This window comes from Nelusetta ayraudi, unplaced genomic scaffold (assembly GCF_046127955.1).
Source record: "Nelusetta ayraudi isolate G7.1 ecotype Tasmania unplaced genomic scaffold, CSIRO-AGI_Nayr_v1 ptg000033l, whole genome shotgun sequence".
NCBI lineage: Eukaryota > Metazoa > Chordata > Actinopteri > Tetraodontiformes > Monacanthidae > Nelusetta > Nelusetta ayraudi.
In genome coordinates, this window is record NW_027466083.1 from 4,712,060 (window position 1) to 4,737,500 (window position 25,441).

Genomic DNA, 25,441 nt, shown 5'->3' on the forward strand with positions numbered 1-25,441 from the left:
TCTGTTGTGTCTGATTGTAACTTTCACTTTGTTCTTGAAAAAAAGGCCTGCGTGCGCTGTCTCTCCTGACGCGCTGTCCCGCGAAGCCGGCAACAAGGGCGGACATAAAAAACAACAAAAAACAAACACAACAACTTCAAGCAGCAGATCAGTAGATCTATGGCTGCACCGGGGAGGCCTACCAGAGGGATCTCTGGACAAATTCCTGCACCGCGTATTTACCGCTGAGTACAGCAGACAGGTGCTCTGGTTAGAGGAGGACCCTCCTGATCCCAACATCAACAGTTGGGCTCATAGTCTGTTTCCTGTCACTTCTGGGCAAAGCCAGTTGGGCTTCTGAGTGGGACCCAGTGGCGGGACGTCAGGGCCAGCAAGGCCTTCTCTGCTGGCCAGACCATACTTAGAAAAGTACATTTTCCCGTAAATACTGTATGACAATAAAGTTATTCCCCATCGTCTCCATTGCCTTAGTTAATTAGTCTTCATTATGATTCAAATGCTGCGGAAACTATGCTCAACTACGTCTTCTGCTTGAAGGTGATGTAATGTGTAAGTGTGATTCTCTATGGATTCTCAAGCTGTAGTGTCATATTAAGGGTAATATGAGGTAGATTCATTTAGGGTGGACTAAATATGACTTCACTGATGGCCTAGGTGTGAAATGCACGGCCCACCACTGGTGGAAAAAAAGTCTTGGGCCACACACAATTGCCACACTCATTGTCTTTATTGTTATAGCTATTATTCATTCATTCATTTTCCATACCCGCTTAGTCCCGAGCTCAGGGTCACGGGGGTCTGCTGGAGCCTATCCCAGCTGTCATAGGGCGAAGGCAGGGAGACACCCTGGACAAGTCGCCAGTTCATCACAGGGCCATAGCTATTATTGTTATTGTTAACATTATTATTGTTATTAAGAGTGTTTTAATTACTTCACTATTATTCTTGCTATTATTTTTTGAAAATCTATCAATATGATTCTGTAATTAAGCCCCTCTGTTTAATTTCCTCTTTCATTTTTATATTCATTTATATATTTCTTTGGATCATTTACCATTTTCTATGTCTGATAATTATATTATTTATCATTACATATTAATAAAGATTTTTTTCAAGTGCTTTATTTAAAATTGACACACACGCAAACTCAATTATATTGTTGATTGTTATTCACCCTGTCTGTCTGTTGTTGTCACTGTATTGTCCTATTGCCAACTAAAGAAATTTCTACCCCTGTGAAATTGATAGAAACATCACATCTAAATACACTAGCATTATTCACAGTGAGGGAAGAAGTGGTTGAATTGATGGCACTGGGCACTGGAAGCTTTACTTTGATGCTTGACCATGCGGTCTTGAAAATTGGACAAAGCGACAGAAATGGACAGAACACCAGTTGATTGCACATGGCACATGAAGACAGGGTTGTGAGATTCGTGAGGTTTATGTGCTGCGATCTCACCGTCTGTCGGGCTCGTGCCTGGATGGCTGGAAACATAATGTGTGCATGTGTCACAGTGTGAGTCACGGCAGTGGGCATTTCCAAAAAAAAAGTGACATTTCTGATTTGTCATGACATCAGCAGTTGCTCCAAAGGGCAGCCCTTCGAAGGGTTAGTCGGCGCAAAATAGGCATCCTGCAAATTTGCTCCTCACATCAGTGTTTCTTTCCATCGTTCCAGGGACGTTTTCCAATTAATGCAACCATTTTGGAGTTTGCAAAGGCGAATGTGGTTAAGGGCCAACACACCAACGACAACAAACCAACACACAACATCTCTAGTGGGTTACGGTTATAGTTTATCCATCCATCCTAACACTGTGTTTTTAACTCAAAATATCCACCGCAGTAAAAAAGTCAGAGTCAAATAAAGCTCAAGAGCCAGCCACCTCGCTGCTCCCTCCCTCAGGGCCTTACAAGGCCTCACTGAAGAAACACAGTCAATCTTCTGTATCTGTACGTAAAGACTTCTTCATGCCTGGAAATCTTGTTTCCTACTCGTTGGCTGATGGACGTGCGGGAGACACCTTTTTGTTTCCTAACTTTGCCTGCGCAGCTCCGGGCAGGAACCTTTGCGCCGCACTTTGAAGCTCAAAGTCTGCAGTGGGATCTCGGAATAGACTGATAGCACATGATGCATGTAAATAACCTGCAAGGAGACGCCAAGGAGGCAATGCAGGCAGGCAGTGAGTGGTGTTCCAGCGCTGTATATTGGGACGCATGTGACCACTGCCAAGTGCATTGCGTTGCATGCCGTACTTCAAAGTTGAAATGCAGCAACTGTTATGCAGTGACGCAGCGGGGGCAGAAATAGACCGGACTTTGTCTCTTTGCTCAGACAAGTTAGCAAGTTTTGCTGTCTGGTTAAACTCAAACCTTGCCTTTTGACCTTTCGAACACACCGAAAAAAACACTTGCTGCTTCCTTTTCTGTGACCGCTTCTCTATGTGCATGTGTTTGGCGCTGTGTGTGCTTGTGTGTGTATGTGTGTGGTCTGTGCACCGCAGCAGGTGTTAGGATGATAAATCTGATGCGAGCGCAGCGGAGAGGCTCAGGGGATAACAGCCACGTACCGTCTTCACACAAAGGGGACAATGTGATGCCTGTATTTGATTAGCAGACCTTCGAAAGCAGAACTGGGGCTGCAAAGGTGACCTGCTGATTCATATTACACAGACCTGCACCGCTGAGCGAGGGGAAGCACCAGCACGAACTCGCTCCATGAAGAGGGCACAGAGTTTAGTTTGAAGATTGCGGATTCAGTCGTCAGTCATCATTTAACATTGAAATAGACAAAGACCTGCTTATAATTTGTTTATTATTTTCTGTACACAAGTTTTTCCCCTAAGATGGTTCTGACCGAATACTTGAACTTCTTTTGTCTCCTATTAAATAAAACTTTCTGTTCTTTTAAAGCAATTTTGCAATATGTCTAAAAATGTCATAGTACTTATACTGGATTCAGAATTCTGTTTTGATTTTTCCTCAAAGGAAAAATCAGCTTGGCCCAACTAAAATAATATTTGACACAATTATAAATCCTCACATTATTTTTAACAGGCAAACAACAATGACAACAGTTCACTCCCAGAGTCCCAAGAGTTTCTGTTTTTGCGTGTGTGTGTTTGTGCGCGTTAGTGTGTGTGTTTGTCGTCCTCAGTAACCCCCTCTCCACTCTCCTCTGTGACAGGGAGATTATTCAGTTAATCCACCTAGACCTGGGAGGAAAAGGGGACTCCTGATGCCACAGTGGATTTCAGTCCATTCACCAGAGAGAGGACAGACCTGCTGCTGATACATATCTCAGCCCAGTGGAAGCATGGCGCTCACGCTTGCACACACACACACACGTTTCACAGAGCGCTTCACCGAGGACGGGATATTATATTACATATGTATTAGATGGACGCTATAAATAACACTACAACCGTATCGAAATGTTATTATAATGCTGTCACATCTCTTTCAGACTACTTGCGATTACGCTGCAAAGTAAATGTAACATAATACATCTAATACTTGGTAATAGTATCAGAGTGGGTGACAGCTTCAAAGTCAAAGGACTCTTGTTCTGCTAAACACTTTGTGTTATGTGTATGTTTCCGGGGATCTGAGCAGCAGCACTGGCTCAGCGCTCTACAGTTCGTCATTCCCAACTCTCCATCATGGGAACGTGATCCCCAATCACTGATTGACTGTTGTATTGATTAAGTCACTATGGGAGGGTGAGCAGCTGTGCCACCTTGTCTCATCTCCAATCACCTCAGACTGGCCTACTGTCACAACCAAAGAAAAACATAACTGCAGATGACTATTACCATTAATAGTAGTATTACTATTACTGTAAAACACACAAACAGATTGTCACCTTGACGGCCTTCACCGTCTGCTTGCAGTGTTGGAAAATGAAGATTAGGCAAAAAAACAAGATGACAACATATCTGTGCACCACAGAATAACCAAACGTGTTCTACGCTGACCTGTATATAACAAAAGAATGTAATTTACAACTGTGACTCAGAATTCAGGTGGTAACCTTTGACCTCACACCTCATATTGTGGGATGTTTTTCGTCAAAATATTATTTTATTATGAATAAATTGTACATTAAACTGGAAATGATTTACATGTGAAAATGTCAGTCTTTTTTCCTACAGACACCAGAGAGAGACTTCTTCTGTCTGCAGGTGAGCTATAGTCCTATAAATGGCTGCACATTTTCAGGGTTCAACATTTCCTTGTTTTATTTCATCAGGCAGGCACAGAACCCAGTTTTGCCAGGAGGTGTGGGCAGTTCGTCCAACATCAAACCGGGTTCTGGTTCTCACTCATCCCCACCAGTTGGAAGGAGTCTCTTCACTGCCCCCTCCGTCCCCCAACAAATACATCCGCCATGTTCTTAAAAGACCTGGACCAAGCTGAATAATTGGAGCTCTAAAAATCCGGATGTGTAGCCTTTTTCCCTTCAAAATAAAGCACTCAATGTCGCTACAGAGAAAAAACTGTTTATTTTATTTTCATTTATTCTGCTATAAACTTCTGCATGACAAATACTGTACATGCATACATGTTGCTAAGAACTATGTTATAAATGTCTTTTATTTATTTTTCTTAATGTTTGCTGTTAAACAGCAAACATTATTCAAAATGGTTGAATGAAGTCAAATTTTTGTGATTTCCATATTTTGCAAGGCTAAGGTTTTTCCGATGTCAATGTCAATTGTCAATTGTATGACTGACACCCGAATTAGCATAAAGTAAAAAAAAATATATATATATACTTGAAGAAAATAAATCACATGGCTGCAGATCTTCTCATCCTCATCTTACAGCCTGAGTCGGAGCCCCGTTTCCCCAATAGTGCAAAAATGACCACATGTTTGCATTGAGATATCAAATTAATGACTTTTGACTCACATGGTCGATGGTTGCAAGCGACCTTTTATTTTTTAACTAACACCTCAAGAGCAGCAACAATTTTGGGGTTGTACTGTGAAGGTCTATGTATTTCTATAATCAGCATGTTTAAATCATGAATCATGAATATTCACTACGTTGAAAACAATCTTTTCAACATGCCTATTTTATATATCTGAAGTTAAATGTCTTCAACGTGACAAAAAAAAAAATGGACTGCTGCAGTTTTTACGTTGAAAACCGACAACCGGAAGCCGAACGCCTGTGTCAGACGCTAGCTTAATGCTAAATTTCCTACGGCCGGATGACAGCTGAGGGAATTGCAGAGGTCCAGCAGCAGTAGCAGCAGAGCCGTCCGTAAAGCGCTGACCGACAACACCGCCAATCTCCGGTGTTAAAGGGGACATAAAGGCGTACTTGAACGCGTGGGGGCGGCTTTACGGCAACCTTTGGACGTTTCCGGCTCCGCCGAGGGACTGCAACCGTCGGCCTTTGTGGATATTGTCCGTACTTTGAGCGCCCCCCCCCTCCCTCCCCACCTTCTCGCACCAAGGGAAGAAAAGAAGAGCCGTGTGTCCGGATGTGCCAGTGGTATTTGGCTTTTTCGCATGTCGTAGGCACCTTTCCCACCTCCACCACCACCAGCTCCACCATCTCCTCTTCCTCCTCCTCCTCCTCCTCCTCCTCAGCAGCAGCAGGATATTGTTGATGTTCGACAGGGTCGCAGGAGGATCTCGGCGCCACAGCGAGTCCAACTAACATTAACTCTGACCAGACTCGAGATTTGTTTTTAATTATTTGTTTTTAATTTTTAATTTTTAATTTTATTTATTTTGCTTTGATTGCGAGGGAGTGATCAAAACGACATGGTTGCGCAATAGCGGAAGCGTTTTAACACCGTCAGAGGGAGAGCGCGACTCACCGGGAATAAATACCGACGGGGGGACGTGAAGAGGAAATACTTGCGCGTGTGCGTGTGCCCTTTTTTGTGTGAGCGTGTGCGTGAACCCCCTGGAGCACCGGGAGAGCCTTCAAGATGACGGGCAGCACCCCAGCAGACATGGTGAGAGACCTGCAGGCTGTGCAAGTGTTTTGCTCCTCTTTAACTGTTTACATCCAGCCTTCCCTCTTTTAAAACCTCCCACATCCAAAATATTTTGTTGGAAACTGCTTTGCAAGACCAGTGTGACTTTCTGTGAGAATGACATGTGTAAAGTTCACAGGTATTCCTCTCGAGTTTCACCTTTTCAAAGTTTTGACTTGTCCAAGTTGCGGCTTCCTGAAAACACTCGAGTTGCAGAACCTGACTGGATTTAAAGGTCTCTGGTCTCACCCATTGTCACGTCCGCATTTCTCAAACCCGGAACGCCCAAGCGGAGCAGCGTCACGTGATCAGTTGTCTCAAAGCACTTAAAAAACTTTAGCCCTCTGTTTGCAGCCTCCTGTTGACAAATTGTTTTCACGCTTTTATAACCGTAGGCACAACAAAGTGTCCCATTTGGAAAAAGGAACTAAAAAACAGGTGCCGCTCGCTAACCTGGGACAGGTATGAGGAAGGTGTTGGTACCTTTTGTGACATCACAAAGAGAATGTTTACAGGACTGGGCGCTGTGGCTCACATTTGCGGAAAACGTGCAACAAGCAAAAGAGGGTAAACGGTGACCTTTTTTTCTTTAGTGTGGAACCCAGTGGAGTTAGACTGGAAACACACTGAGTTGTTGGAAAAATGGTGGTGAGGTAAACGGTGCAAAATATGCGACTTGTGAAGGTTTTCCTGCTGCGATCTCTGTCGACACGGCTGACTTCACAAAAAATATGACTGTCAAGCGAAAATGCAACAGCTGTTTCCTTGTATGGCCCGCACGGGCACGTGCACCTTCCTTTTGGCCCGCATGACCGACGGTCTATCAGTGCACCCTATTGGCCAGATAATTATTGGCACATCTTCTTTTTTCTTATTGATTGGCATGATTACAATTTTCAAGTTATTTTCTGCGACCCGTAGGAAAAAATAATGGAAGCCAGTATCGTCTTGGACACGTTTAGCGACATTTTATCAACGTTTTACATTTTATTTTATCATGATCAGTGAAGAAACCACCAGCAAGGTGTGTGTGTGTGTGTGTGTGTGTGTGTGTGTGTGTGTGTGTGTGTGTGTGTGTGTGTGTGGAGCAGACCTGTTTAACTGTTGTTTTCACTGGAAACTTTGGGATTCCCACCCTGGCCCTCTCCCATGTAACCGAGACTCTCTCCGGTAGCTGCTGCTCAGAGCTTTGTGACTGCCATGACTTTCCTCAGACCCTCAGCATCATCACGGCAGGCCAACTGTTTGGCTGGAGGGGCTTGTGCGTCACTGATATCCGTGTAAGAATTCCCCTACTGCTGCCAGCCTTTATTCGTCCCAGCGATTCCTTGAATCCATTGATGAGTTTGATTCGTTTGCGCACACCTTTTGAAGTCACCTTTTTGTGAATTTTTCTTAGTTTTTCTGTGTTACTGCTTGCTAGCAGCCTGTGCTGAGTCTTAGCAGCCCTCCTGTTCAGGATTTACACCAGCCTCCAGCCGCTAAGCTACTACTGAAAAAGAAAGAAGGTGGTTAAGTGTGCCTGTGTGACTTAATCCACGACTGTCGCGCACCGGTTCCAAGAATACTCTATTAATAGACAGGATAAACTGTCTAATGGTCCCGTCCACGGTGGGACCAGTTCTTCCAGCTGTGCCTGTACTCCGACTTGCGTTCTTGTGCTCAGCTGATCCTCGCCGGCGGCCCCACTTATGCCGCCAGGATGTTGGCTTAATGCCGCAAGGAAGCCAGAGAGGTGTCCGGCCTGAGCTGCCGTGTCTAAGTATAGCACACTGTGAGGTAGTTCCATCTATTATGGACATAATCGGGAGGCAACCTTTTCATATCGCCGGCCCGACGTTGACCGGTAGTTAAGCCCTAACGAGTGTTCATAGAAGGTCCCTGAGTTATGTCACCGCCGTCTGATGTACGAGGCGTCTGCCTGCACATGTGGTGACGGTGATATTCAGATGTATTAGAGGAAAGTATAAGCGGGATCACTGGAGCTGGAGTGTCTTTAAGCAACACATTAAATCCCTGCCAGCTGGTTTGAAAGCTCTGCGCGATATGCATTCTGTCACTTTTCAAACCATTATGGTGCAACTCAGTGCCAGAGCCAGGCACAATGTTATGCTCTCTGTTGCCAATTTAAAGGTCCTTGACGTCACCGCTTTTTTTTTCTGGCTGAATTTTCTGGTGGCCAACGATTGTATTGCATGACAAAAATCCCATGGGGCCCAAAATGCCTGTAAAGAGTGTCCGAGCTGAAACATGGTTCATGATAAATCGTTCTACTGTCTGTTTTAAGTCATGGACTTTTAATCTATCTCAAAATGGGATTTCTAAAGACCAAAAAATCCCCAGAAAAGACTTTTCCCAGTGATGCATCATGACGTCGTACCTGCTGTGTCTGAGCTCGTTCTGATTGGCTAATACGTTCTGAGGAGAGTGCCCTTTGTGACCTCACACAGAGCTGATTTCCAGAACTGAATGTAATGGCACAAGCTATCCGGTATATAGAGTGAGCAAAATAGGTTTTTCTGACAGGATAGAGACATGGTTACTGTGGGAAATCCTTGCTAAGGCAAATTTTTGCTCAATGCATGACCTTTAATATTGATTTCTGAAAGTGCCCTCTCCTTGACCATTTAATTTAAATGTCTTCCCTCCCTGCCGGCTTTTGCATTCATATTATGGATGTGCCTGCAGCAGAAAAGTGTAAAGGTCAAATCCTGCACATAAGTAAGACACTTCAAGACCTTTTGGCAGCGCAAATTAGCCCTCCGCAGGTGCGTTAGACAGATGCTGAAGAGGAAATTTCAGTTGTCAGTTATCTCCATCCTGTGCAGCAGATCGCTCTCTCCGGTCTGCGGAATGTGCGGGGGAAAAAAAGGGCATGCAGAGTAGGAGTGAGTGTAGGAGTGGAGGAGACTGCTGGTGCCAAACGTTGTGGGTGAATGAATCCGAGGGGGAAGAGCAGGAGACGGAACAGTCGTGCCTTCTCAATGGCTGTTTTTTTTTTCTTTCTGGAAGAGTGAAGTATTGTGGGAAGGGAAGAGGGAGGAGTGGGGAAGGTGTGGGCTTTTGGGGGGGCAAATTGCCTCAATCCAAGCAGGCCCCAGAAGTGCTGACAGGGTAGAAATGATCCCCCGTGGCAACAGTAGGGACGCTGGGCTCCCACGTCTGGACGTCCCCGTGAATGTTTGCAAGTGTGTAGAGGGACTGGGTTGAAGGGTACTGCAGGTGTGTGTGTGTGTGTGTATTTCTAAAGCTCACGTCAGGAGGGGAAGCAGTGGAGGAGCAGTGGAGGAACAAAGAGCCGCTGTTGAGATAAGCCTTGCAGAATAAATGGGCTCCAGAAAAAAGGCAGAGTCCCAAAAGACGGGAGACGGGTGAAATTCAAACACCTCCGTGTCCCGCGCAGACAAGACGTCGATTGAGGCAGTGATGACGAAGGAGGGGCCTGGATCCTTCCACTGTGTGGTGGCATTCTGCACCTGTGTTTCTCTTCCATATATACTTCTCCTGCTTCTAGTAGCCAAAAATCTTGGAATGGCTTAAAAATATTCTTCATTGTCATTCAACTTTCAATGTGGCCTCATGATTCTTTAGTAGCTCAATGAATATTTTGTTTCAGGGCTTTAAGAGTTTTCTAAGATTTGGTGTGTTTCCAAATCACACGCTCCTCCACTGAAGACTTTATACGTCAGGAATGGATGTATTTTTGGGGGATTATAGAATGCTCCTTTATTATTTATTGTTTATTGAAGAACATTAACCATCACTGCTGTCGAGGCCCATTGGTTTTATAGAAATAAATCCGCACAGAAACAGTCTTAGACTGGTTTCTCCATGGCAGTCATGACAGCGTCATGATATCATTGCTTCTCACCCTTGTTGGAAACGGTTACTGGAGGAGCACGGCAGTCACATCTGGTAGTTAAATGACATGAAAACAGGTTGTGACCACACAAACACACACACACACAAACACGCTCACTCAGTGGGTTGCCTTCCAGTGCCTTGTCATTTGTAGGACGGTGAGTACGTGTTAGCTTGCGTTGGAGGTGACTGTGACGGCCGCGTTACTCAACCACACAGGAGGCACATCGGGACACGTTAACCCTTCGCTGGCGCCGAGAAACTGCTAAGCTGTGATCCCCATGGAGGGCTGTTAATCTGTCCACCCGATTCATTAATCCACCTAAAGACAGGTGACGGTAACGGTGGTGTTCTCGCCGGCCCCGCCGCATTGGCATCCATTTCTTAGGACATCAGTTAGAAATTTAGTTCTCAACGTGCAGCTGCTTTGTTTCACATCAGAGCCAACAGTTCATAACTAGAGTGGCAGTGTGTGTGTCACCACACCACGTTTAAAGATAGCTCAAAAATGGGTGTCGCAAAATCTTGAAAAAACATTAGTTGAGGTGTCGGTAAAAGTGCAATCTGCTCCGAAAATAAATGAATGTCTAGGAAACTGAAATGATTCATCAACATTGAGTTCATTTGTCAGCGCCTCGTACGTTTATGGCAGTCAACAATTTAATGTTGCTTTCCAGACCTTCCCTCAGTTGTTCAGATTTAAGTCATCCATCCACCTTGAAAAGAGCCCCTTGAAAGAGTTTGTTGAGAAGAGGAGAGTCTGTCAAATGGTTTGATAAAAGCCAAGTGTTGAAGTTGGAAGTAAAGAGAAAAGACTGAGTGAAGTTTTGAAAAATGTGAAAAAAAAGAAAGTGGTCAGAATTGAATAGAAAGCAGCAGCTTGGCTAGCAGTTCCCTGCCTCAAGTAAATGGATGTGATCTGAAGACTGAATGAAAACTCTTTCTGATTGTAAGATAGCCTGGATGAATCAGAAACCTGAACCATCCGGCCGACGTGCACAGTTGTCAGTAGATATTTCCACCTCTATTCCTAATCCTAACTACAAGATTTGTCTCATTGTGCTTCTGTGGCGTTGCCATGTTTAAAAGCCTCAACTGGGTGAATCCGCTTCTAGTCAAGTGCTACTGAAGCAGTTTATAGCCCATTCCTGCATTGTTAAGACAACCCTCCCCGCCCCCTGGGGGACGAACGCACACACACTGAGCCAAAGGTTGGGATCAGAGGCCAGGCGTGTTGGCGGTGAATGACAGGACAATGGGGCGTGGGGGAATCCTCGCTGTGAACAACAAAAAACAGAAAACTCAACGTCTCTTCTTCCCACTGAGGCTTAGCTCAGCACTTACTGTGTGACACTGAGCGTCTGCGGGAGGTTTAGCGCTCCGGGGCCGGAGCCACGAGCAATCCCGGGATTGACACGTTCGCAGGGAGTGAACCGCCAACGAATCCCAACTTTGGCTCTTGTTGGGAGGGAGTGCCTCTGATGCTGTATGTCTAAAGTCACAGAAACAAGGATTACGTCACCCCGCCGCGGTGCAAGTGCTGATGGATCGACTGTGACACTGTCACATGCCGGCCCCGGAGCACCGTGGAAAAAGTTCTGACAGCAGGTCTGGAGGTGCCGCCAGTGCTCTCCGCTTATATTAATTCCATCGCGCCTCATGGAAATTGATGGCTCGGAGTTGCAAGCGTCCAAAGAGCGTGCAGAATACGGCGAGCAAAGAGCGGAAAAACCTGCGATATGTTGTCCAGCAGTGGTCTGGGCTGCTCCGGCACCAGGCTCCGTCTGCGTGAGGACGCTCTCGTAATTGCATTTGCAACGACATCAGGGCTCATCGTGGACGGTTTGATTCGATTATATTGACGCGCGTCCGCGGCACCAACAGGAAGTCCCATTGAGAACCTTTCATCAATCGATGGCTTATGCAAGCCTTGTGTGCGGCCAGTCGCGTGGCATGTGTCCGGACATGTGCCACGGCCGTGTCGGTCCCACACACCTGTCAGCACGTCAGAGTTTGCTTTCTCCCCTGGCTTTGTTTGTTCCAGCTGTTTGCTTATTCATGCCGCACACCCTGGAGCGTTGTGTTTTTTCTCTGTGGGAATCGTAACGCTATGAAAAATGTATGTAATTTATGCAGCTTGGGAGCCAATAGCGCATTTCTTGTTGCCTGGCAGCCGTGTAATTTTGATCTTTATGACAAGGGACAGGCATAAATGGGAGTTTATGTGGAACTTGTGAGCTTGTCATCAGGGTAGAAAAGCATCTCACACAAAACAGTCAGCACACCTCGGTGACGTCAGTCAGGACCTTTGTCAGCACACTCAGAGAGTTCAACTCACAGCGGGTACTGTTGGTAGTGTGTTTTCTGCAGAAATGTAGTGCGCACTCACCTCGAGCGACGGGTCTCAATCACTCTCGTCTTCTCGTCTCCACTTTGTTAAAAGTGAAGCTCAGAATCAGCAGATTGCTGCGCTTGTTGCGATAAAAGCAAGGAGCGAGCGAGGCAGATTTCCACAAAGCAAATTTTAATAACCGCAGAGAGTAAGGTCTCAGGGATGGAGCTTTAGACTTGGCTATTAGACTTCAGGACCTGAAAGAGAGAGTCCCTCTCTGTCTGCTGGCGGAGTGCAGCTCCTGATAAGGCTGGCTGAGATAGAATCGTTCTCTGACGAGCCCTGAGGGCTTCCAGAAGAACATAATCAGCGTGTTTGTGTTGGTGTGAGGACTTGTTCCTCTCGCCCAACTCTGTTCAGTGCTCACTGTTGGCAGGTGTGGCTTTGCTGGAGGAGATGTGAGGATAAAAACCTTCTGGGTTCCTTGCAAAAGAAGCTGTATTGATGACATTTCATCTGAAATGTGGCACATCCATCTTTAAAAAGACAAAAAAACAAGCTGTCGTCTGAATTGCTCTCTGGCTGACTAGACCAATCGGCTTTGCTTAAGTAAAAGTACTATGATTTTTTTTTTTTTGCCATTATGAAACAATATTAATTTTACAAAAATTAAAAGGTTTTGACAGAATAATCTGGACTGAACTGACGAGAGGTCTTCTGATCATCTGGATATATTCTAACAGCTTTGATACTCTCAATACTAGAGTTCAGTAACTCAATACTAGAGTTCAGTATCAGTATCAGTGTAGTATCAGTCATAGTTATGACCAGAGGGCCATTATTGGTTGTTTACACTTTTGATAACCATAACCAGTAATATATTCTACATAATAATAACTGATTCACTTTCAACAGAATTTGTATCTTGTAAACACTTTTAAACACAAAGAAACAAGCATGTTTTCCTCAGAAAAATAAATACTCAAGTAAAGACAGATACCTAAAGAATTTACTTAATTACAGTCACAAAGTATATGTACGTCATTACTTCTGCCAGTCTGTGTCTCTTGAGGGGAGTGAGGCAGGAGCTACGTCCAGAGTTCAGCTGAGACAAACAGGAAGCTGCTGCGAGCTTGGATACAGCAGCAGCTTCCTGTGTGGGAGAACTGGAAAAGTTCATCATTAGAGTAAGAGCACTAAAGGTTTTTCTGCTCTTCCTGTCTGGAGTTTGGTGAATGTATTCACTAGATACTACTCCCTATAACCCTGCGAGGAGGCCCTGCTTCCTCCCAAACTGGCTCGACTGGTAGTGGCGGATCCTGCTCCCACTTCCTCATGTTTTCTTTGGGCTGCTACTCTGATGAACTCGCCAAATGTATCCGTGGATATACTTTTGTTTAAACAAAACAAAACAAAAACAACCTGCAGACGACTGCAGGTCCTTGAAAATTAATATAATCGGAAGCTAAGGTCACAGCAGTCGCAGTGAAACGCTTCAGGACGCGAGTGAAGTGAGGACATTCTGCTGTGCTCATGCCAAGTGTTGCACACTCCCAGTGTGACATAAAGGAGCGGGTGTGTGTGTGTCTGTGTGTGTGTGTGTGTGTGAGTAATACGTAAAGAGCAGAGTGGCCTAACCCGTGAGCCTGCAACCGCCTGCTTTCTCTGTGTGTGTTTACACGCACTATGTATGGAGAAACGAGCGCAGCAACCTGTTCTACCTGTCGGGTGTAACGCTCATATTTGTCCCCCTCCTTAGCGGGCAAGCAGACTGAAGCTTCGACACCAGGATTTTTCCAGCCTCTGGAAACTTTTTCATTAAAACCAGTTTCTTCTTAAATCTTTTTGTTTTTAAATCTGCAAAAAAAGCAACCTGTTAAATATTTTTGAAGTCCTCTTCTTTTTTCTTAAAAAAACAACAATAAAGAAAGAAACGTTGGCCTTCTCTGAATGTGTCATTGTTCAGACATCCAGGTAGAAAAGGCTGCGGTGAATCATTGATATTAACAGTCAGTCATGTATTAGTTTTTTCGTTTTTGCACGGCAAACATACGAGGCTGTGACCCTTCCCTTCATGCACACACCCAACATATCATTTGAATGATGCAAAATGGAATCCTCCAGGTGAAAACGTAAGAAAAAAACCCATTGGGCTTTGCTTCCTTGTTAGCCAGACTGTTGGTGGTGGGGGGAGAGCAAGAGAGAGTGTGTGTGTGTGAGTGTTTGCCAATGTGTGTGTGTGTGTGTGTGTGTGTGTGTGTGTGTGTGTGTGTGTGCGTGTGTGCACTCACTCATGCAAGTGTGGAGGAGAAACGGCGGATGAAGGAAGGTGGAGGTTGGGCGTTTGAATGGCTCAATAAAAGGAGCCTTTCAGCTGCTGTGGAAACAATTTCCAGCCGAGGGGACTCTTCTATTACAGCCGGGCCCTGCCAGCCAAGTGTGTGTGTGTGTGTGTGTGTGTGTGTGTGTGTGTGTGGCAGAGCAGCCACCCTAATAAGACCCAACTGAAGAAGGGGGCTGCCTCGTGGCAGCTGGAACAGAGGCAGCAGGGAGACCCGAGTGTCCAGACGAGGAGCCACGCTGAGGTCACGGCGAGGTCAAGCTTCATGGCCTCCCCGTGGTTCCAGGAGGAACAGCTGGCCTCCAGACCCCACACCTCTTCACCCAGGACCTTGTTGTCAGGAGGACTGTTGGAATGTCCTTCCTCTGCATTCGTGAGCCTCATCGGCCCCCAGGGGAAACAAAACCCCCCACACAGATGAGAAGCTGTCGCCGATCTGATGTGGTTTCAGCTAAAAATAGGCCTCGCGACTGATAATTGTCAGACGATGGTGACAGCCAGAGGAACAGAAAAGGTAAACAGTCTACTAGGCTGCCTGTAACAAACTAATCGGACAATAAACGCTGCAGCTCAGCTGCGGTTGGTCCGTTTTGGCCAGTTCCTGCTGTGAAAACTAGGAGCCTGAGCTCCAGTTTTGTCTTGCTTGGTTGTTGATCATCATTGTTGGGAACCTGTTAGGTCAACCGGTTACCTGTTGTCCCCATTAGCTGTCTGACTTCCGCTGCTACGTTGACAGTGTAAAGATGAATACAATTTTAATACGGGTTGGAGTCCTGCCCTGCACCTTTGCCCTTCAAAGTCTTTCCGGTTCTGTATGTGGGCTAATTAAATCACACCTCGCCGTGTTTGTCGTTCAACACGCTTAGTGCTGACAATCAGACCATGGTTTGTGCTGGCGTGTAGAGATCCGTGTGAACCTTCAGCTGTCAAGTCCGTACTTTGCACATCTTTGCGCGGGCAGCTACGCAGATGAAGAAAAAAGAGCAACAACAACAACAACAAAAAACAGCGCTTCCTTTATTGAGTGGAGAGTGGTTCCGACTCGAGCGTCGATCGATCATGTGCTCAGCGTCTGAGTTAATGAGCTCTAATGCCGGCGCAAGTGAGGACAAATTGGCGGGAAGCGTGTTTGGCAGGGTGGCGTCGTGTCGAGGGGGAAGGTGGCCTGGGGGGAAAAAATAAAAGCAAGCCAGCGTCTGTGATTTTTCTCGCTCAGAGATGGGAAACGGCCGGCGAGGGGAGGAGCCGTGCTGAGGTCCTGCAAGGGAGAGAGGAGAGACTGCAGGCGGCCTTCATGCTGCCGAGCATCAATCTGAGGCTGCATGTTTGTTGCCGTGGAGCCCTGCGTGTGTATGTGTGTGTATGTGAGTGTGTTTGTATGTGTGTGTGTGTGTGTGTGTGTACGTTTGTGTATTTTTTCTGTGAACAAGCGACTCTAATGAAGTGGGATGTTTGGACCTTGGACCAGACAAATTCAGGGCATTTTTTGAAATCTGTTTTTTTTTTCTCTGTACGTGTGTTTGTGTGTGCATGTGTGTTTTATCGCTGTAATGAGGAAACGTAGCTTTGCCGACAAGGAAGCAGCAGCAGCAGCAGCAGCAGCAGCAGCAGCAGCACTTTGACTTATTCCCAGGACGTCCCACATCTGCCTACGTTTGTTTTCGTTATTGTTTAATTGCAGCTATTTCTGGCCATTTCAAGCGTCATTACACGCTTTGGCTGTGTAAGAGTTGATATCAGAATTTTGTTTGCCAACAGTTCGGTGACAGCTGATGTTGTTGAGGATATTTCACAGTGTAAGCTGACTGTGAAGCCGAGCCGAGGGAAGTGGGAGCTGCAGCCACCGTCCCCGGTGCACGACTCGCTCGCCCTGATCTGCTGGAAGAGTGAAAGCGGTGTAGAAGAATGTTGCATAAAATGCACAGTGAACTGGAGGTGTACTAGTGTCTTGTTCCTTGGTTTTTCTGCACTTATTTTTTTCAGTGAGTCGAGCTAGCTTGTTATCCTGATAGCTCCCCTCCGAATCTAGCGGCCAGCTGTCTCCCAAGGTTTAATTTTTAATCGTACGGCCGTGGTGTGGAATCGACATGGCCAAGGTTCCCTCCAGACGCACTTCAGTCGGCCTCGCTCTGTCACTCTTTAACTCTGCTGGTGCTTTGCTGTTCAAGCCTGACGCCGTCGCTGTCATGGCAACGCACAGCTGACGACGACGTTCCCTTCTTCTCTGTCTCGCCAGAGGCCTCTGCGAGGTCCCAGGCTGCCGCCGTCTGCTCTCTGTCGCCGCCCTGTTCCTTCCTGTTAGTGCGGTAGTTTCCTTTTTCCTGTTGTTCATGACAGAAGCCTCAAGCTCGTTGCCCACATCTCAGAGGGCCGACGGGCGTCCGTCGAGCTCTTTTTTTTAGATTTGTTTTTGCTTCGACAGATGTGGCCGTCTTCGCGATGTTAACGATGTGAAACTCAAAAAACAAACAAACTTTAAAGGGCCTGAATGAGACTCCAGTGGAATGCGTGTTCATTGCAGGCAGTCTGAGATTCACACTGAGGACTTCATACTTCGTCCACCTGCTATCACCTTCATCGTGGCTGATAAGATAGTCTGCATTTTTGCTTTTGTTCCTCCAGTTCCCCCACACATCCAAAGGTGCCTGTTTAAACCCACAGCAGGCACCAGACAACCACCTGCTGTTGGAATATATAGATTCTGCACTTTGGCTCAAATTGTAGCCTCTGTTTTACAGGCTGCTACTTGACGATGAACCTTTCGCTGATTACAGTCTGTTTTTTTTTCTTCACTTTGGGAAATAATAATTGAAAGCCTCTTTAGTTGGAGGCTCATTGCAGGTTGCCTGCATGATATCATGCTGAAGGACCCCTCATTAAATTGCACAAGCGCTCCATTGCTCCTGCTCTGAACATCGCATTACTGCTGATGTCTGTTATTATGGTATGTGCTGTTCATTTTGCTCACTTTAAAGGCGCCCTGGCCCATTTGTTTAGACAATGTAGGTGTCATTCATCCACTCCTGCTCCTGCTTTCTGAGAGGCAAATAGGCTTATAAAATTGAGAAAATACTGTGTGTGTGTGTGTGTGTGTGTGTGTGTGTGGGGGGCGGGGGGGGTAGTCATACCCTTGGTTCTGTCTGTGTAGTGCCATCTGGCAGATTGCAGCATGGAGGGCATTTTTGCTTGCCAGCAGTCTGTAGCTGTGTGACTCTCTATTCCTCACTCCCACACACACACACACACACACACACACACACACACACACACACACATACACGTACACACACGCATTCCAAATCACGTGAGCGGTGGCCGTGGGGCAGTCGTCTTTTCTGAGGGAGAAAAAGACGTTTTCTTCATCTGAAGTTGATGTTTTTTCTCTCTCGCTCTGCGGTGGTTTTGCCGAGCCGCCACCTGCTGCTGCGTGTCGGAGGAGCGCAGCGCGCGCACACACACGCAGGGCGATGGAATTTTACTGGCCTCAGTGTGCGCGGCAATTAACTCCACTTCCTTAATGAGGTGAGAAGTGTCTACAAAACACTCCCTAAGTGCCGTAAATGCTTCTCTGATGCCAGTAAACGCACAGTGGTCGGCTGCCGTCGCCGCTGCCGCCGCCAGGGGATAACGACGTGCAGTCGGCTGACGCGGCAAACTCTCAGGTTCTAGAGGTTGTTTTCATTGTTTTTTCCTCTCTACAGCTGACTTAAATAAGGCATTAACGCACACCGCTTGCTAAGTTGGTCAAGATCTTCCATCGTTTTAGGAAGCGATTTAGCTGCGTCGCCTCTGCAAAGGAAAGACAGTGATCAGTGTGCAGTGTTCAGAATTCAGTGTTGAGTGGTCAGTGTTGAGTGGTCAGTACATCTGGAGGGACTGAAGAATGAATCTTGATTCTGACTGGCGACGCGAGGCAAGAACAAAAAGGGTTAGGGTTAGGGACGATTGTGAGGAAGGTTAGGAATCGGGCTCATCCTTGGTGGTGTGGGTGCCCACTGGGACCACCTATGGAGGTTCGGGTGGGTGGAGAGACTGGGTGGGACCGGTTGGGGCAGTTTAGTGGGTGCCAGGCAGGGGTCGCGGCAGAGGTGTGTGTGTGTGTGTGTGTTGGAGGGGTGGGCTGCTTCACTTGGCTCCAAGGCTTGTACACAGCAGGGGGCTGGGGTGAGTGGGTGGCTGAGTGGGTGGATGGGGGGGGGTGTGAGTGGGTTACTGAACAGCAAATGGTGGGAGGGAGGAGTCAAAGGAGTCACCTTGTGATGTCATTGTGAGCCTGGGGTTCCAGTCCCAAGCTCTCACGTGCAAGAATTCTTTTATTTTGAAAATCTTCAGAAGTGGGAATGTTGTGAGTTTCCTGTCCGTCATCAGACTCATCTTCATCTCGCACACACACACACACACACACACATACACACGCGCGCACACACACTCACATACACACACACACACACACACACACACACACACACACACATGCTCAGGTGAAGCCATGTATCCTTGGTTCGCCGTACCAAGGATACATGGTATAAATTTTCTTTTTTGTTCTCGTCGTCGTCGTCGCCGGCTCTCGTCCTCCTTGTGTTTCCCCTGCGGGGAGTCCAGACGCTGACGTGGTGACGGGATGAGAATCGATTGACCCAGACGGGAGCAATTTCACCAGCCAAACTCACTGCTGGAAGAAGCTGGTCCTCTCAGAGCGTCCGTCAAGTCGCATTGCCTAAATGTAAAAAAGAAATGAAAATACAAAGGAAAAAACAGACAGATTTGGGATGAGAAGAGGACAACACCTTGTCTCCTTGTCTCCTGGTCTCCTTGTGTCCTTGTCCCCTGGTCTCCTTGTGTCCTTGTCTCCTGGCCTCCTTGTCTCCTTGTCTGGTTCACCTATGCACTTCTTCTTCTCTCTGACCTTCGCTGTGCCTCCTTCCTCACGTCTCTCTCTCTCTCTCTCTCTCTCTCTCTCTCACTCTCTCTCTCTCTCTCTCTATCTTTGCCTCCACTGGGTCTGTCAGGTTTTGCCTCCAACAATTTCAGTGCGTCCTCTAGTCGTTCCGCGGTGGCGGTGGAGAGCATGCAGGTCGCTTCGGTTGGATGCGGCTGTTCTGATGAAGCCCTCCCTCCCCTCCCAACACACGCACACACACACACACACACACACACACTGTGTTGGACTCCCTCTGAGAGCTCTTTTTTGGAGCCTTTCGCTAGAGAATTCAAACAAATGCATTTTGCTGTTCCGTTGTTCATTCATTTTCGGTTTCTTTTATCTCATCTGAGATTGGAGATCACACGGGAACCAAACTGCTTCTTCTCATTGTTGTTACATTATGAAACCACAGTTTCACTGACTTGCCTGCGCGGTGTAGCGCTAACGATAGTTCTCGTTCCCTCTTCTCTGCTTCACCGCGCTTGAAAAATCAGAACTTCTGTCCACAAACGAGCGAGTGCCGACACTTCCTCATTCACCGGCCAATCCACTTTGAGCTCTTTCTGCCAGTGACTGTGACCACACCCTTGGAGAAAACTTCTCCCTCTTTCAGTTGCCTAATGGCCCGTCACCTCTGTCTAAACTCGCCTGTCATTGTCTGCGCAGGTTGAATTGTGTTTTTCCTTCTTCAGAAACACGGCGAGCCGCTGGAGCGAACCCAAACGCTATCAGTGAGCCAGAACATGTGACAGAGCAGCTCGCAGCCGAGGTCAGCTGTAGCCTCCAGTGATGTATTGGTATCGCAACATGAATATTTTAAAGACGACACATTTATCAAACCACAGGAAAAAAATAAAAACAGTTGCTCTTCACAAGGAAGCTTTGTTTTGGTACAGTAGTGTGGAACAAATGACACTGCCAGGGTGTCCAAGTTCATAGCTACAAATGATTTTCAAAAATTAAGATTTCATAGGAAAAATAAAATAAACACAAAGTTTACATTCTGAAACAGATTGCGTGTGTTAAATCAGTTCCTTCAACGCTTGGACTAACTTGATTCATAAAAAGACTCTCTGCACACAGATTGCCCCGAGGCTTCGTTAAGTCCGACTTTCGCATGGTTGGCTGTTGTCCTGCCTGGCGCGCTGAGGTTACGTCTGCCGAGCTCATTTATAGACGAGGGAAGAACACGTGACAAGAAGGCCAGAGCACCAAGTAAAGTGTCAACAAATGTGGACTCTATACTTTGAGATGCGACAGTTGATTGCTTTAATCAGGCTGCGATGTTGCACGTGCAGAATATATGTGGTGCTTCGGTTAATGCTCAGAGCGCCAAAGGGAAATCTGTGTGTCGGCTGATGTTAGCATGTGATGTGTTGTTGACTTTGCCCATGTTGGTGCCAAGAGTCTTGATATTGTGATATGTGGACTGTTGAGGTTTCCATGGATTTTTTTTTTTTGTTTCTGAGAATGTCTTTTTTTTGGATTAAAAAGATCTTTTCATTGATAAGATGGTTGTCACCACTTAATCCAGATGCTCCGTTTTTTTCAGCTCAACACAAACTTTTAAAGATGGGAGACGCGTCTCCACAGAGACAACTTTGTGCTGTCGTTCACAACGCAGCTTTCCGTGCAGCGACCAATGGCCGCACTCGTCTGGCGGCGTACATCGGTTTATGTTTATTCATTTGGCGTTTTTTGAAGCGTAGGGAAGCGGGACGGGAAAGCTGCCACGCTCACTGAGTGGCAGCAAGGCAGCAAGGTAGCAAGGCAGCAAGGTAGCAAGGCAGCAAGGCAGGAAGGCAGCAAGGCAGCAAGGCAGCAAGGCAGCAAGGCAGCAAGGTAGCAAGGCAGCAAGGCAGGAAGGCAGCAAGGCAGCAAGGCAGCAAGGCAGCAAGGGAGGAAGACGGCCCGGCGACGCAAAAAAACCTGCATCGACCTCGCGTGACAGCTCCTATCACAGAGAGGAAGTGATGAAGAAGAGAGTGTGATCAAAGGCACCTACCTGTCGCCTGTCAGAGAGAGGAAATGTGTGTGTGTGTGTGTGTGTGTGTGTGTGTGTGTGTGTGTGTGTGTGTGTGTGTGTGTGTGTGTGAAGGGAAGATAGCAGCAGGAGAGATGACAGCATGAAAGGGAGCCCTGCCTATTTGTGTGGCAGGCAGAAGCAGCTGATGGATTAAAGGTCTATCTGTTTGTAAATGTGCGGAGAGGAGCAAGGAGGAGCAGCGAGGAGGAGGAGTGAGGAGGAGCGAGGGCCAGAGAGCAACGAGCTGTCAGGTATGGAGCCAGCTGGGAGGAGGCAGAGGGGCCATCGAGCGAGCGGGCTTGACGGGAAGAAGAGAGACGAGGGCGAGGAGCCGAGTGGAACCTGGCCGCGCCTGAGGAGCGTCGAGAGGAGCGTTGAGCCTTCAAAGGCAGGCGACTCCTCTTGAGTGACAGTGGAAAAGACAAGAGGCTCGGAGGAAATAATATGATGTGTGACGGGCGACTGAGTAATGAGACGGCTTTGAAAGAGGAGGGAAGGAGGAGGAGGAGGAGGACGGGGGGAGGGGGAGGAGGAGGAGGGCAAAGTAACGAGACGCCCCTCCAAATGACTGCGTGAACAGGATGTTTGCAGGGGAGTGTCGAGGACGCCCTCCTCCTCCTCATCTTCCTCCTCCCCCTCCTTCTCCACCTCCTCCTCCTCCTCTTTCTCCTCCTCTTCCTCCCTGAGAGATGGAAACCATCATTTAATGTTGCTCTGCAAGCCGACGCCGACGGCAACACTGCAACAGGAAGTTGGCTGCGATGCAGCAGAGAAGTGCACCAGTTGAGGCGCGGCAGTGTCGGTTCTCCGGCGGCAGGAATCTCCTTCAATCATTTCATCATTCGTGTTTGTGGCTGAGCGGGATCTCTGCTGTCCACTCCGCTCGGCCAGAGGGCCGTCCGTGCGTGGCGGATATCCCATTTGAAATCCTGGTTTTGCAGCATTGTAAAGTGAAATTAATGCTGCTGCTGCGATTCTGAAAGATAAGGCCTCTACCATATTAACGCTTGAGCCAATACTGCTGAAAAAAACGTCTCTATTCTAGATGTTTTGTGTTATTTTGGGGTGTATTTTCCCCCCAGTAGATGCTGAACACAACATCATTATTAAGTTCTCTCTTCCTCTGAAAGCATCCCGAGCAGAATTCCCCGCTCAAGGTGCGGAGTTGAACTTTACAGCTTGTTTTGCAAAGTCGACTTGAGGACGCTTACGGCTCGTAAACAACTTGTAAAAGCTGGGTTTGGGGGGGGGGGCGACATCTTTCTCAGGCGGAGCGCACAGAGGCCGGTATGACGTGACACCCAGAGGCCATCAGATAACGGACAAACACGTGCAAGATATGAGTTAATGTGTAGCAGAAGGTCATTAAAGCCGCAGGAAAGCATTCCTTGGTCGCTGCGCAATTCACATTCAAGTTTCTCGTTTTTGAGGTTGTTTTTTGCTTGTAGCTACTTCCTTCAAATCAAGGCATCGGTTCCTCTTTTCTCTTTGGATTGAAATCTCCAATTCCTGGAAAAAATAACGTGTCCAAAATTGAGCAATTCCAGATGATGAAAGTGCGAGATCTGAAGTAGAAGCAGATCTGCAGCGAGGCTGCGTCTCCCGACACTGTTTCCACACCGGGACACTGTACCCTGTACACTTGGATCACCGTCACTCTACCGTCAGTCTGCGCTTTTTTTTTTTGCAGCACTTGCTCTCGCGGTTTCACCCCCCTTTTTTTTAGTCGGTTGGTGATTCTCATTAAAGAAAACAACGCACCGTGCGGCGTGAAACCCTGGTGCTGCTAACAGAGACTAAGAATAACGGCAGTGACCCTTCACTCGCTTGCTTAAAGGCCAGCAGCTTGCGCGGCAGTTTTATTGACCCATTTATAACTCATAAAGAAAAAAAATGAAACAAGGGCATTCCAGGATCATTCCCCAACTCTGGGGAAGGAGGGAGCCACAGACAGACAGACAGACAGACCGACAGACAGACAGACAGACAGACCCCAGTTCACTTCCCGTCAATCCTCCCTGACAGCGGCGGGCGGCTAAAGCACGCGTCCGCTTGTACTCGCTGCAAAGCCGCTCTAATATATTCCCACGGGACAGATTCCCACTCTGTAATTTGTTGACTGCTGCAAAGGGCCCGAAGAGCGGCAGATACTATTTAATGCCCTTAAATACGCACACGAGCACACTTGCACTGCTCGCGCTCCCTGGCTCACTCAAAACACATGGCTGCAATGAGAGAGAGAGAGAGAGAGAGAGAGAGAGAGAGAGAGAGAGAGAGAGAGAGAGAGAGAGAGAGAGAGAGAGAGAGAGGAATAATTATAGATGGCGTTGAGTTTCCTGCACTCCAGCGTGCGCAAATACTGTTTAGCCGGGAGGGTTTTTGCTTACTGCTCATGTTTACACCGCAGTGGCACTAGTTGGCACCACGGGTCACGTTATTTTGGCCTGTCTGCCAATGTCACTCACACACAAACACACACACGAATATACCCGGCGTGTTATTTTTGGATTTTTTTTCTACCCCCCCAAGAAATGTTTGAGAACAGAACCAGCGCCGTCCCGCCGGACCCTCGTCACACAACCCCTCAGTCGCATCGCAGACACGCGAGCATGTGAAGTCCCCCCCCCCCCTCCTCCCCTGCCACTCACCTGGCTCCCCTCCCCCACCCGACCCCTCCGCCAAGTCGCCCTCACCTTGAGCCGCCGTGACTGTTGGAGGTGAGGAGATGGTAATGGAGTGTCGACTTTGTGCCAGTGTTTGGTGTGGAGGACAAGAGGAAAGCAGCAGCAGCAGCAGCAGCAGCAGCAGCAGCAGGCGGTTCACATTCCAACACGCAGGTGATGTTGAGTCTGCCGGGACCTTCGTGCTTCAGAACCTCAGGACCTCGGCGGTTAAATTCATGAAAGACGTGACTTGTGTCCTGGCTGGAAACACACAGCGGTGGAAAACGGCTCTTTACGACGTCGACACAGGCCTCTCAAGCAGCAGGCTGTCAACAGTGGGCTAAATATACTGCTGCCTTTTCGGAGTGAATTGCTGACAGCTGATCCCAAAAAAATACTGTAGGTTTTACACTGTTGTGATGCTAAGAGGTCTGCTGTCGGAGTGCAGAGTTTTCACCTCATTTAACTGAACAGTTACCTTCTGCCGTGCTGCCCACCGTCGTTCCTCCGTTGCTCACTGCGTGGCAGAGATGGAGGGTGGAGGAGCAGACGGAGGCCGAGGAACGATGCGATGCTGCTGGAGAGCAAGACAATGTGATTGACACGGCGCGGAATAGGCAGGAAGGAGACTCAGAGTGTGTGTGTGTGTGTGTCGCTGTCTTGTAGATGTCGAAAGGTTCATCCGTGCACACACACGCACACACGCACGCACCGCTGGCTGTCGCCATGGCGACACCATGGCAACGAGCAGGTGTCCCAACAGGAAGTGAGGCGGCCGACCTTGCTTATGCAAAGGAAGAAAAAAAAAAGAAAAGAAAAGGCCCTTCCTGCGCGCCGCCTTCCGTCCTCCTCCCAATTATCTCTGTCCTCAGCCGCCTCCGTGCCACTCGTCCTGAGGCTGCGCTCGTGTCACAAGGGAGAGTCGCCCGCTGTCTCGCTGCAGAATTTTGGGCGTGCGGCGCAGCGACGCAGCAGGGAGCAGCTGATCCTGCTCGCTGGGTCCATGTATCTGCTCCTTTTTGAGCTCCAGAAGCTCTCTCACAAGACAGATCAGTGGTGTTTGTGTGTGCGTATGCATATATATGAGAGGGAAATATGTCAACTTCCACTAATTCCCCAGAAGCGCTTTATCCAAGCCTGACCTCTGCCTTTATGGGGTCAGTCTATGTGCTTTCTCTATATTATCCATACGCACTGTATGAGTGCGCACACAAGTGCATGTGACTCTTTAATTAAAAAAAACAACCCTTACAGGATAAGCTGATTTGACAATGTGCTGCTTATACATGTATG

The 25,441-nt window shown here is 47.6% G+C and overlaps 1 protein-coding gene and 1 long non-coding RNA gene across 2 annotated transcripts in view; both read left to right on the forward strand.

Annotated features, from left to right (window-relative positions):
• Window positions 1-5,213: 5,213 nt before the first annotated feature.
• The window catches only part of ubl3a (ubiquitin-like 3a), a 26,796-nt gene continuing 6,568 nt past the window's right edge, over window positions 5,214-25,441 (forward strand). The window contains exon 1 of the mRNA XM_076031771.1: window positions 5,214-5,980. Within this exon, the coding sequence (XP_075887886.1) occupies window positions 5,954-5,980 (27 nt within the window). The 5' untranslated portion in view covers window positions 5,214-5,953. The remainder of the gene's footprint in view (window positions 5,981-25,441) is intronic.
• On the forward strand, window positions 7,000-12,239 carry LOC142891859 (uncharacterized). Its single transcript, XR_012927332.1, has 2 exons — window positions 7,000-7,041; window positions 7,090-12,239. It is a non-coding gene; the product is annotated as an uncharacterized LOC142891859 (long non-coding RNA).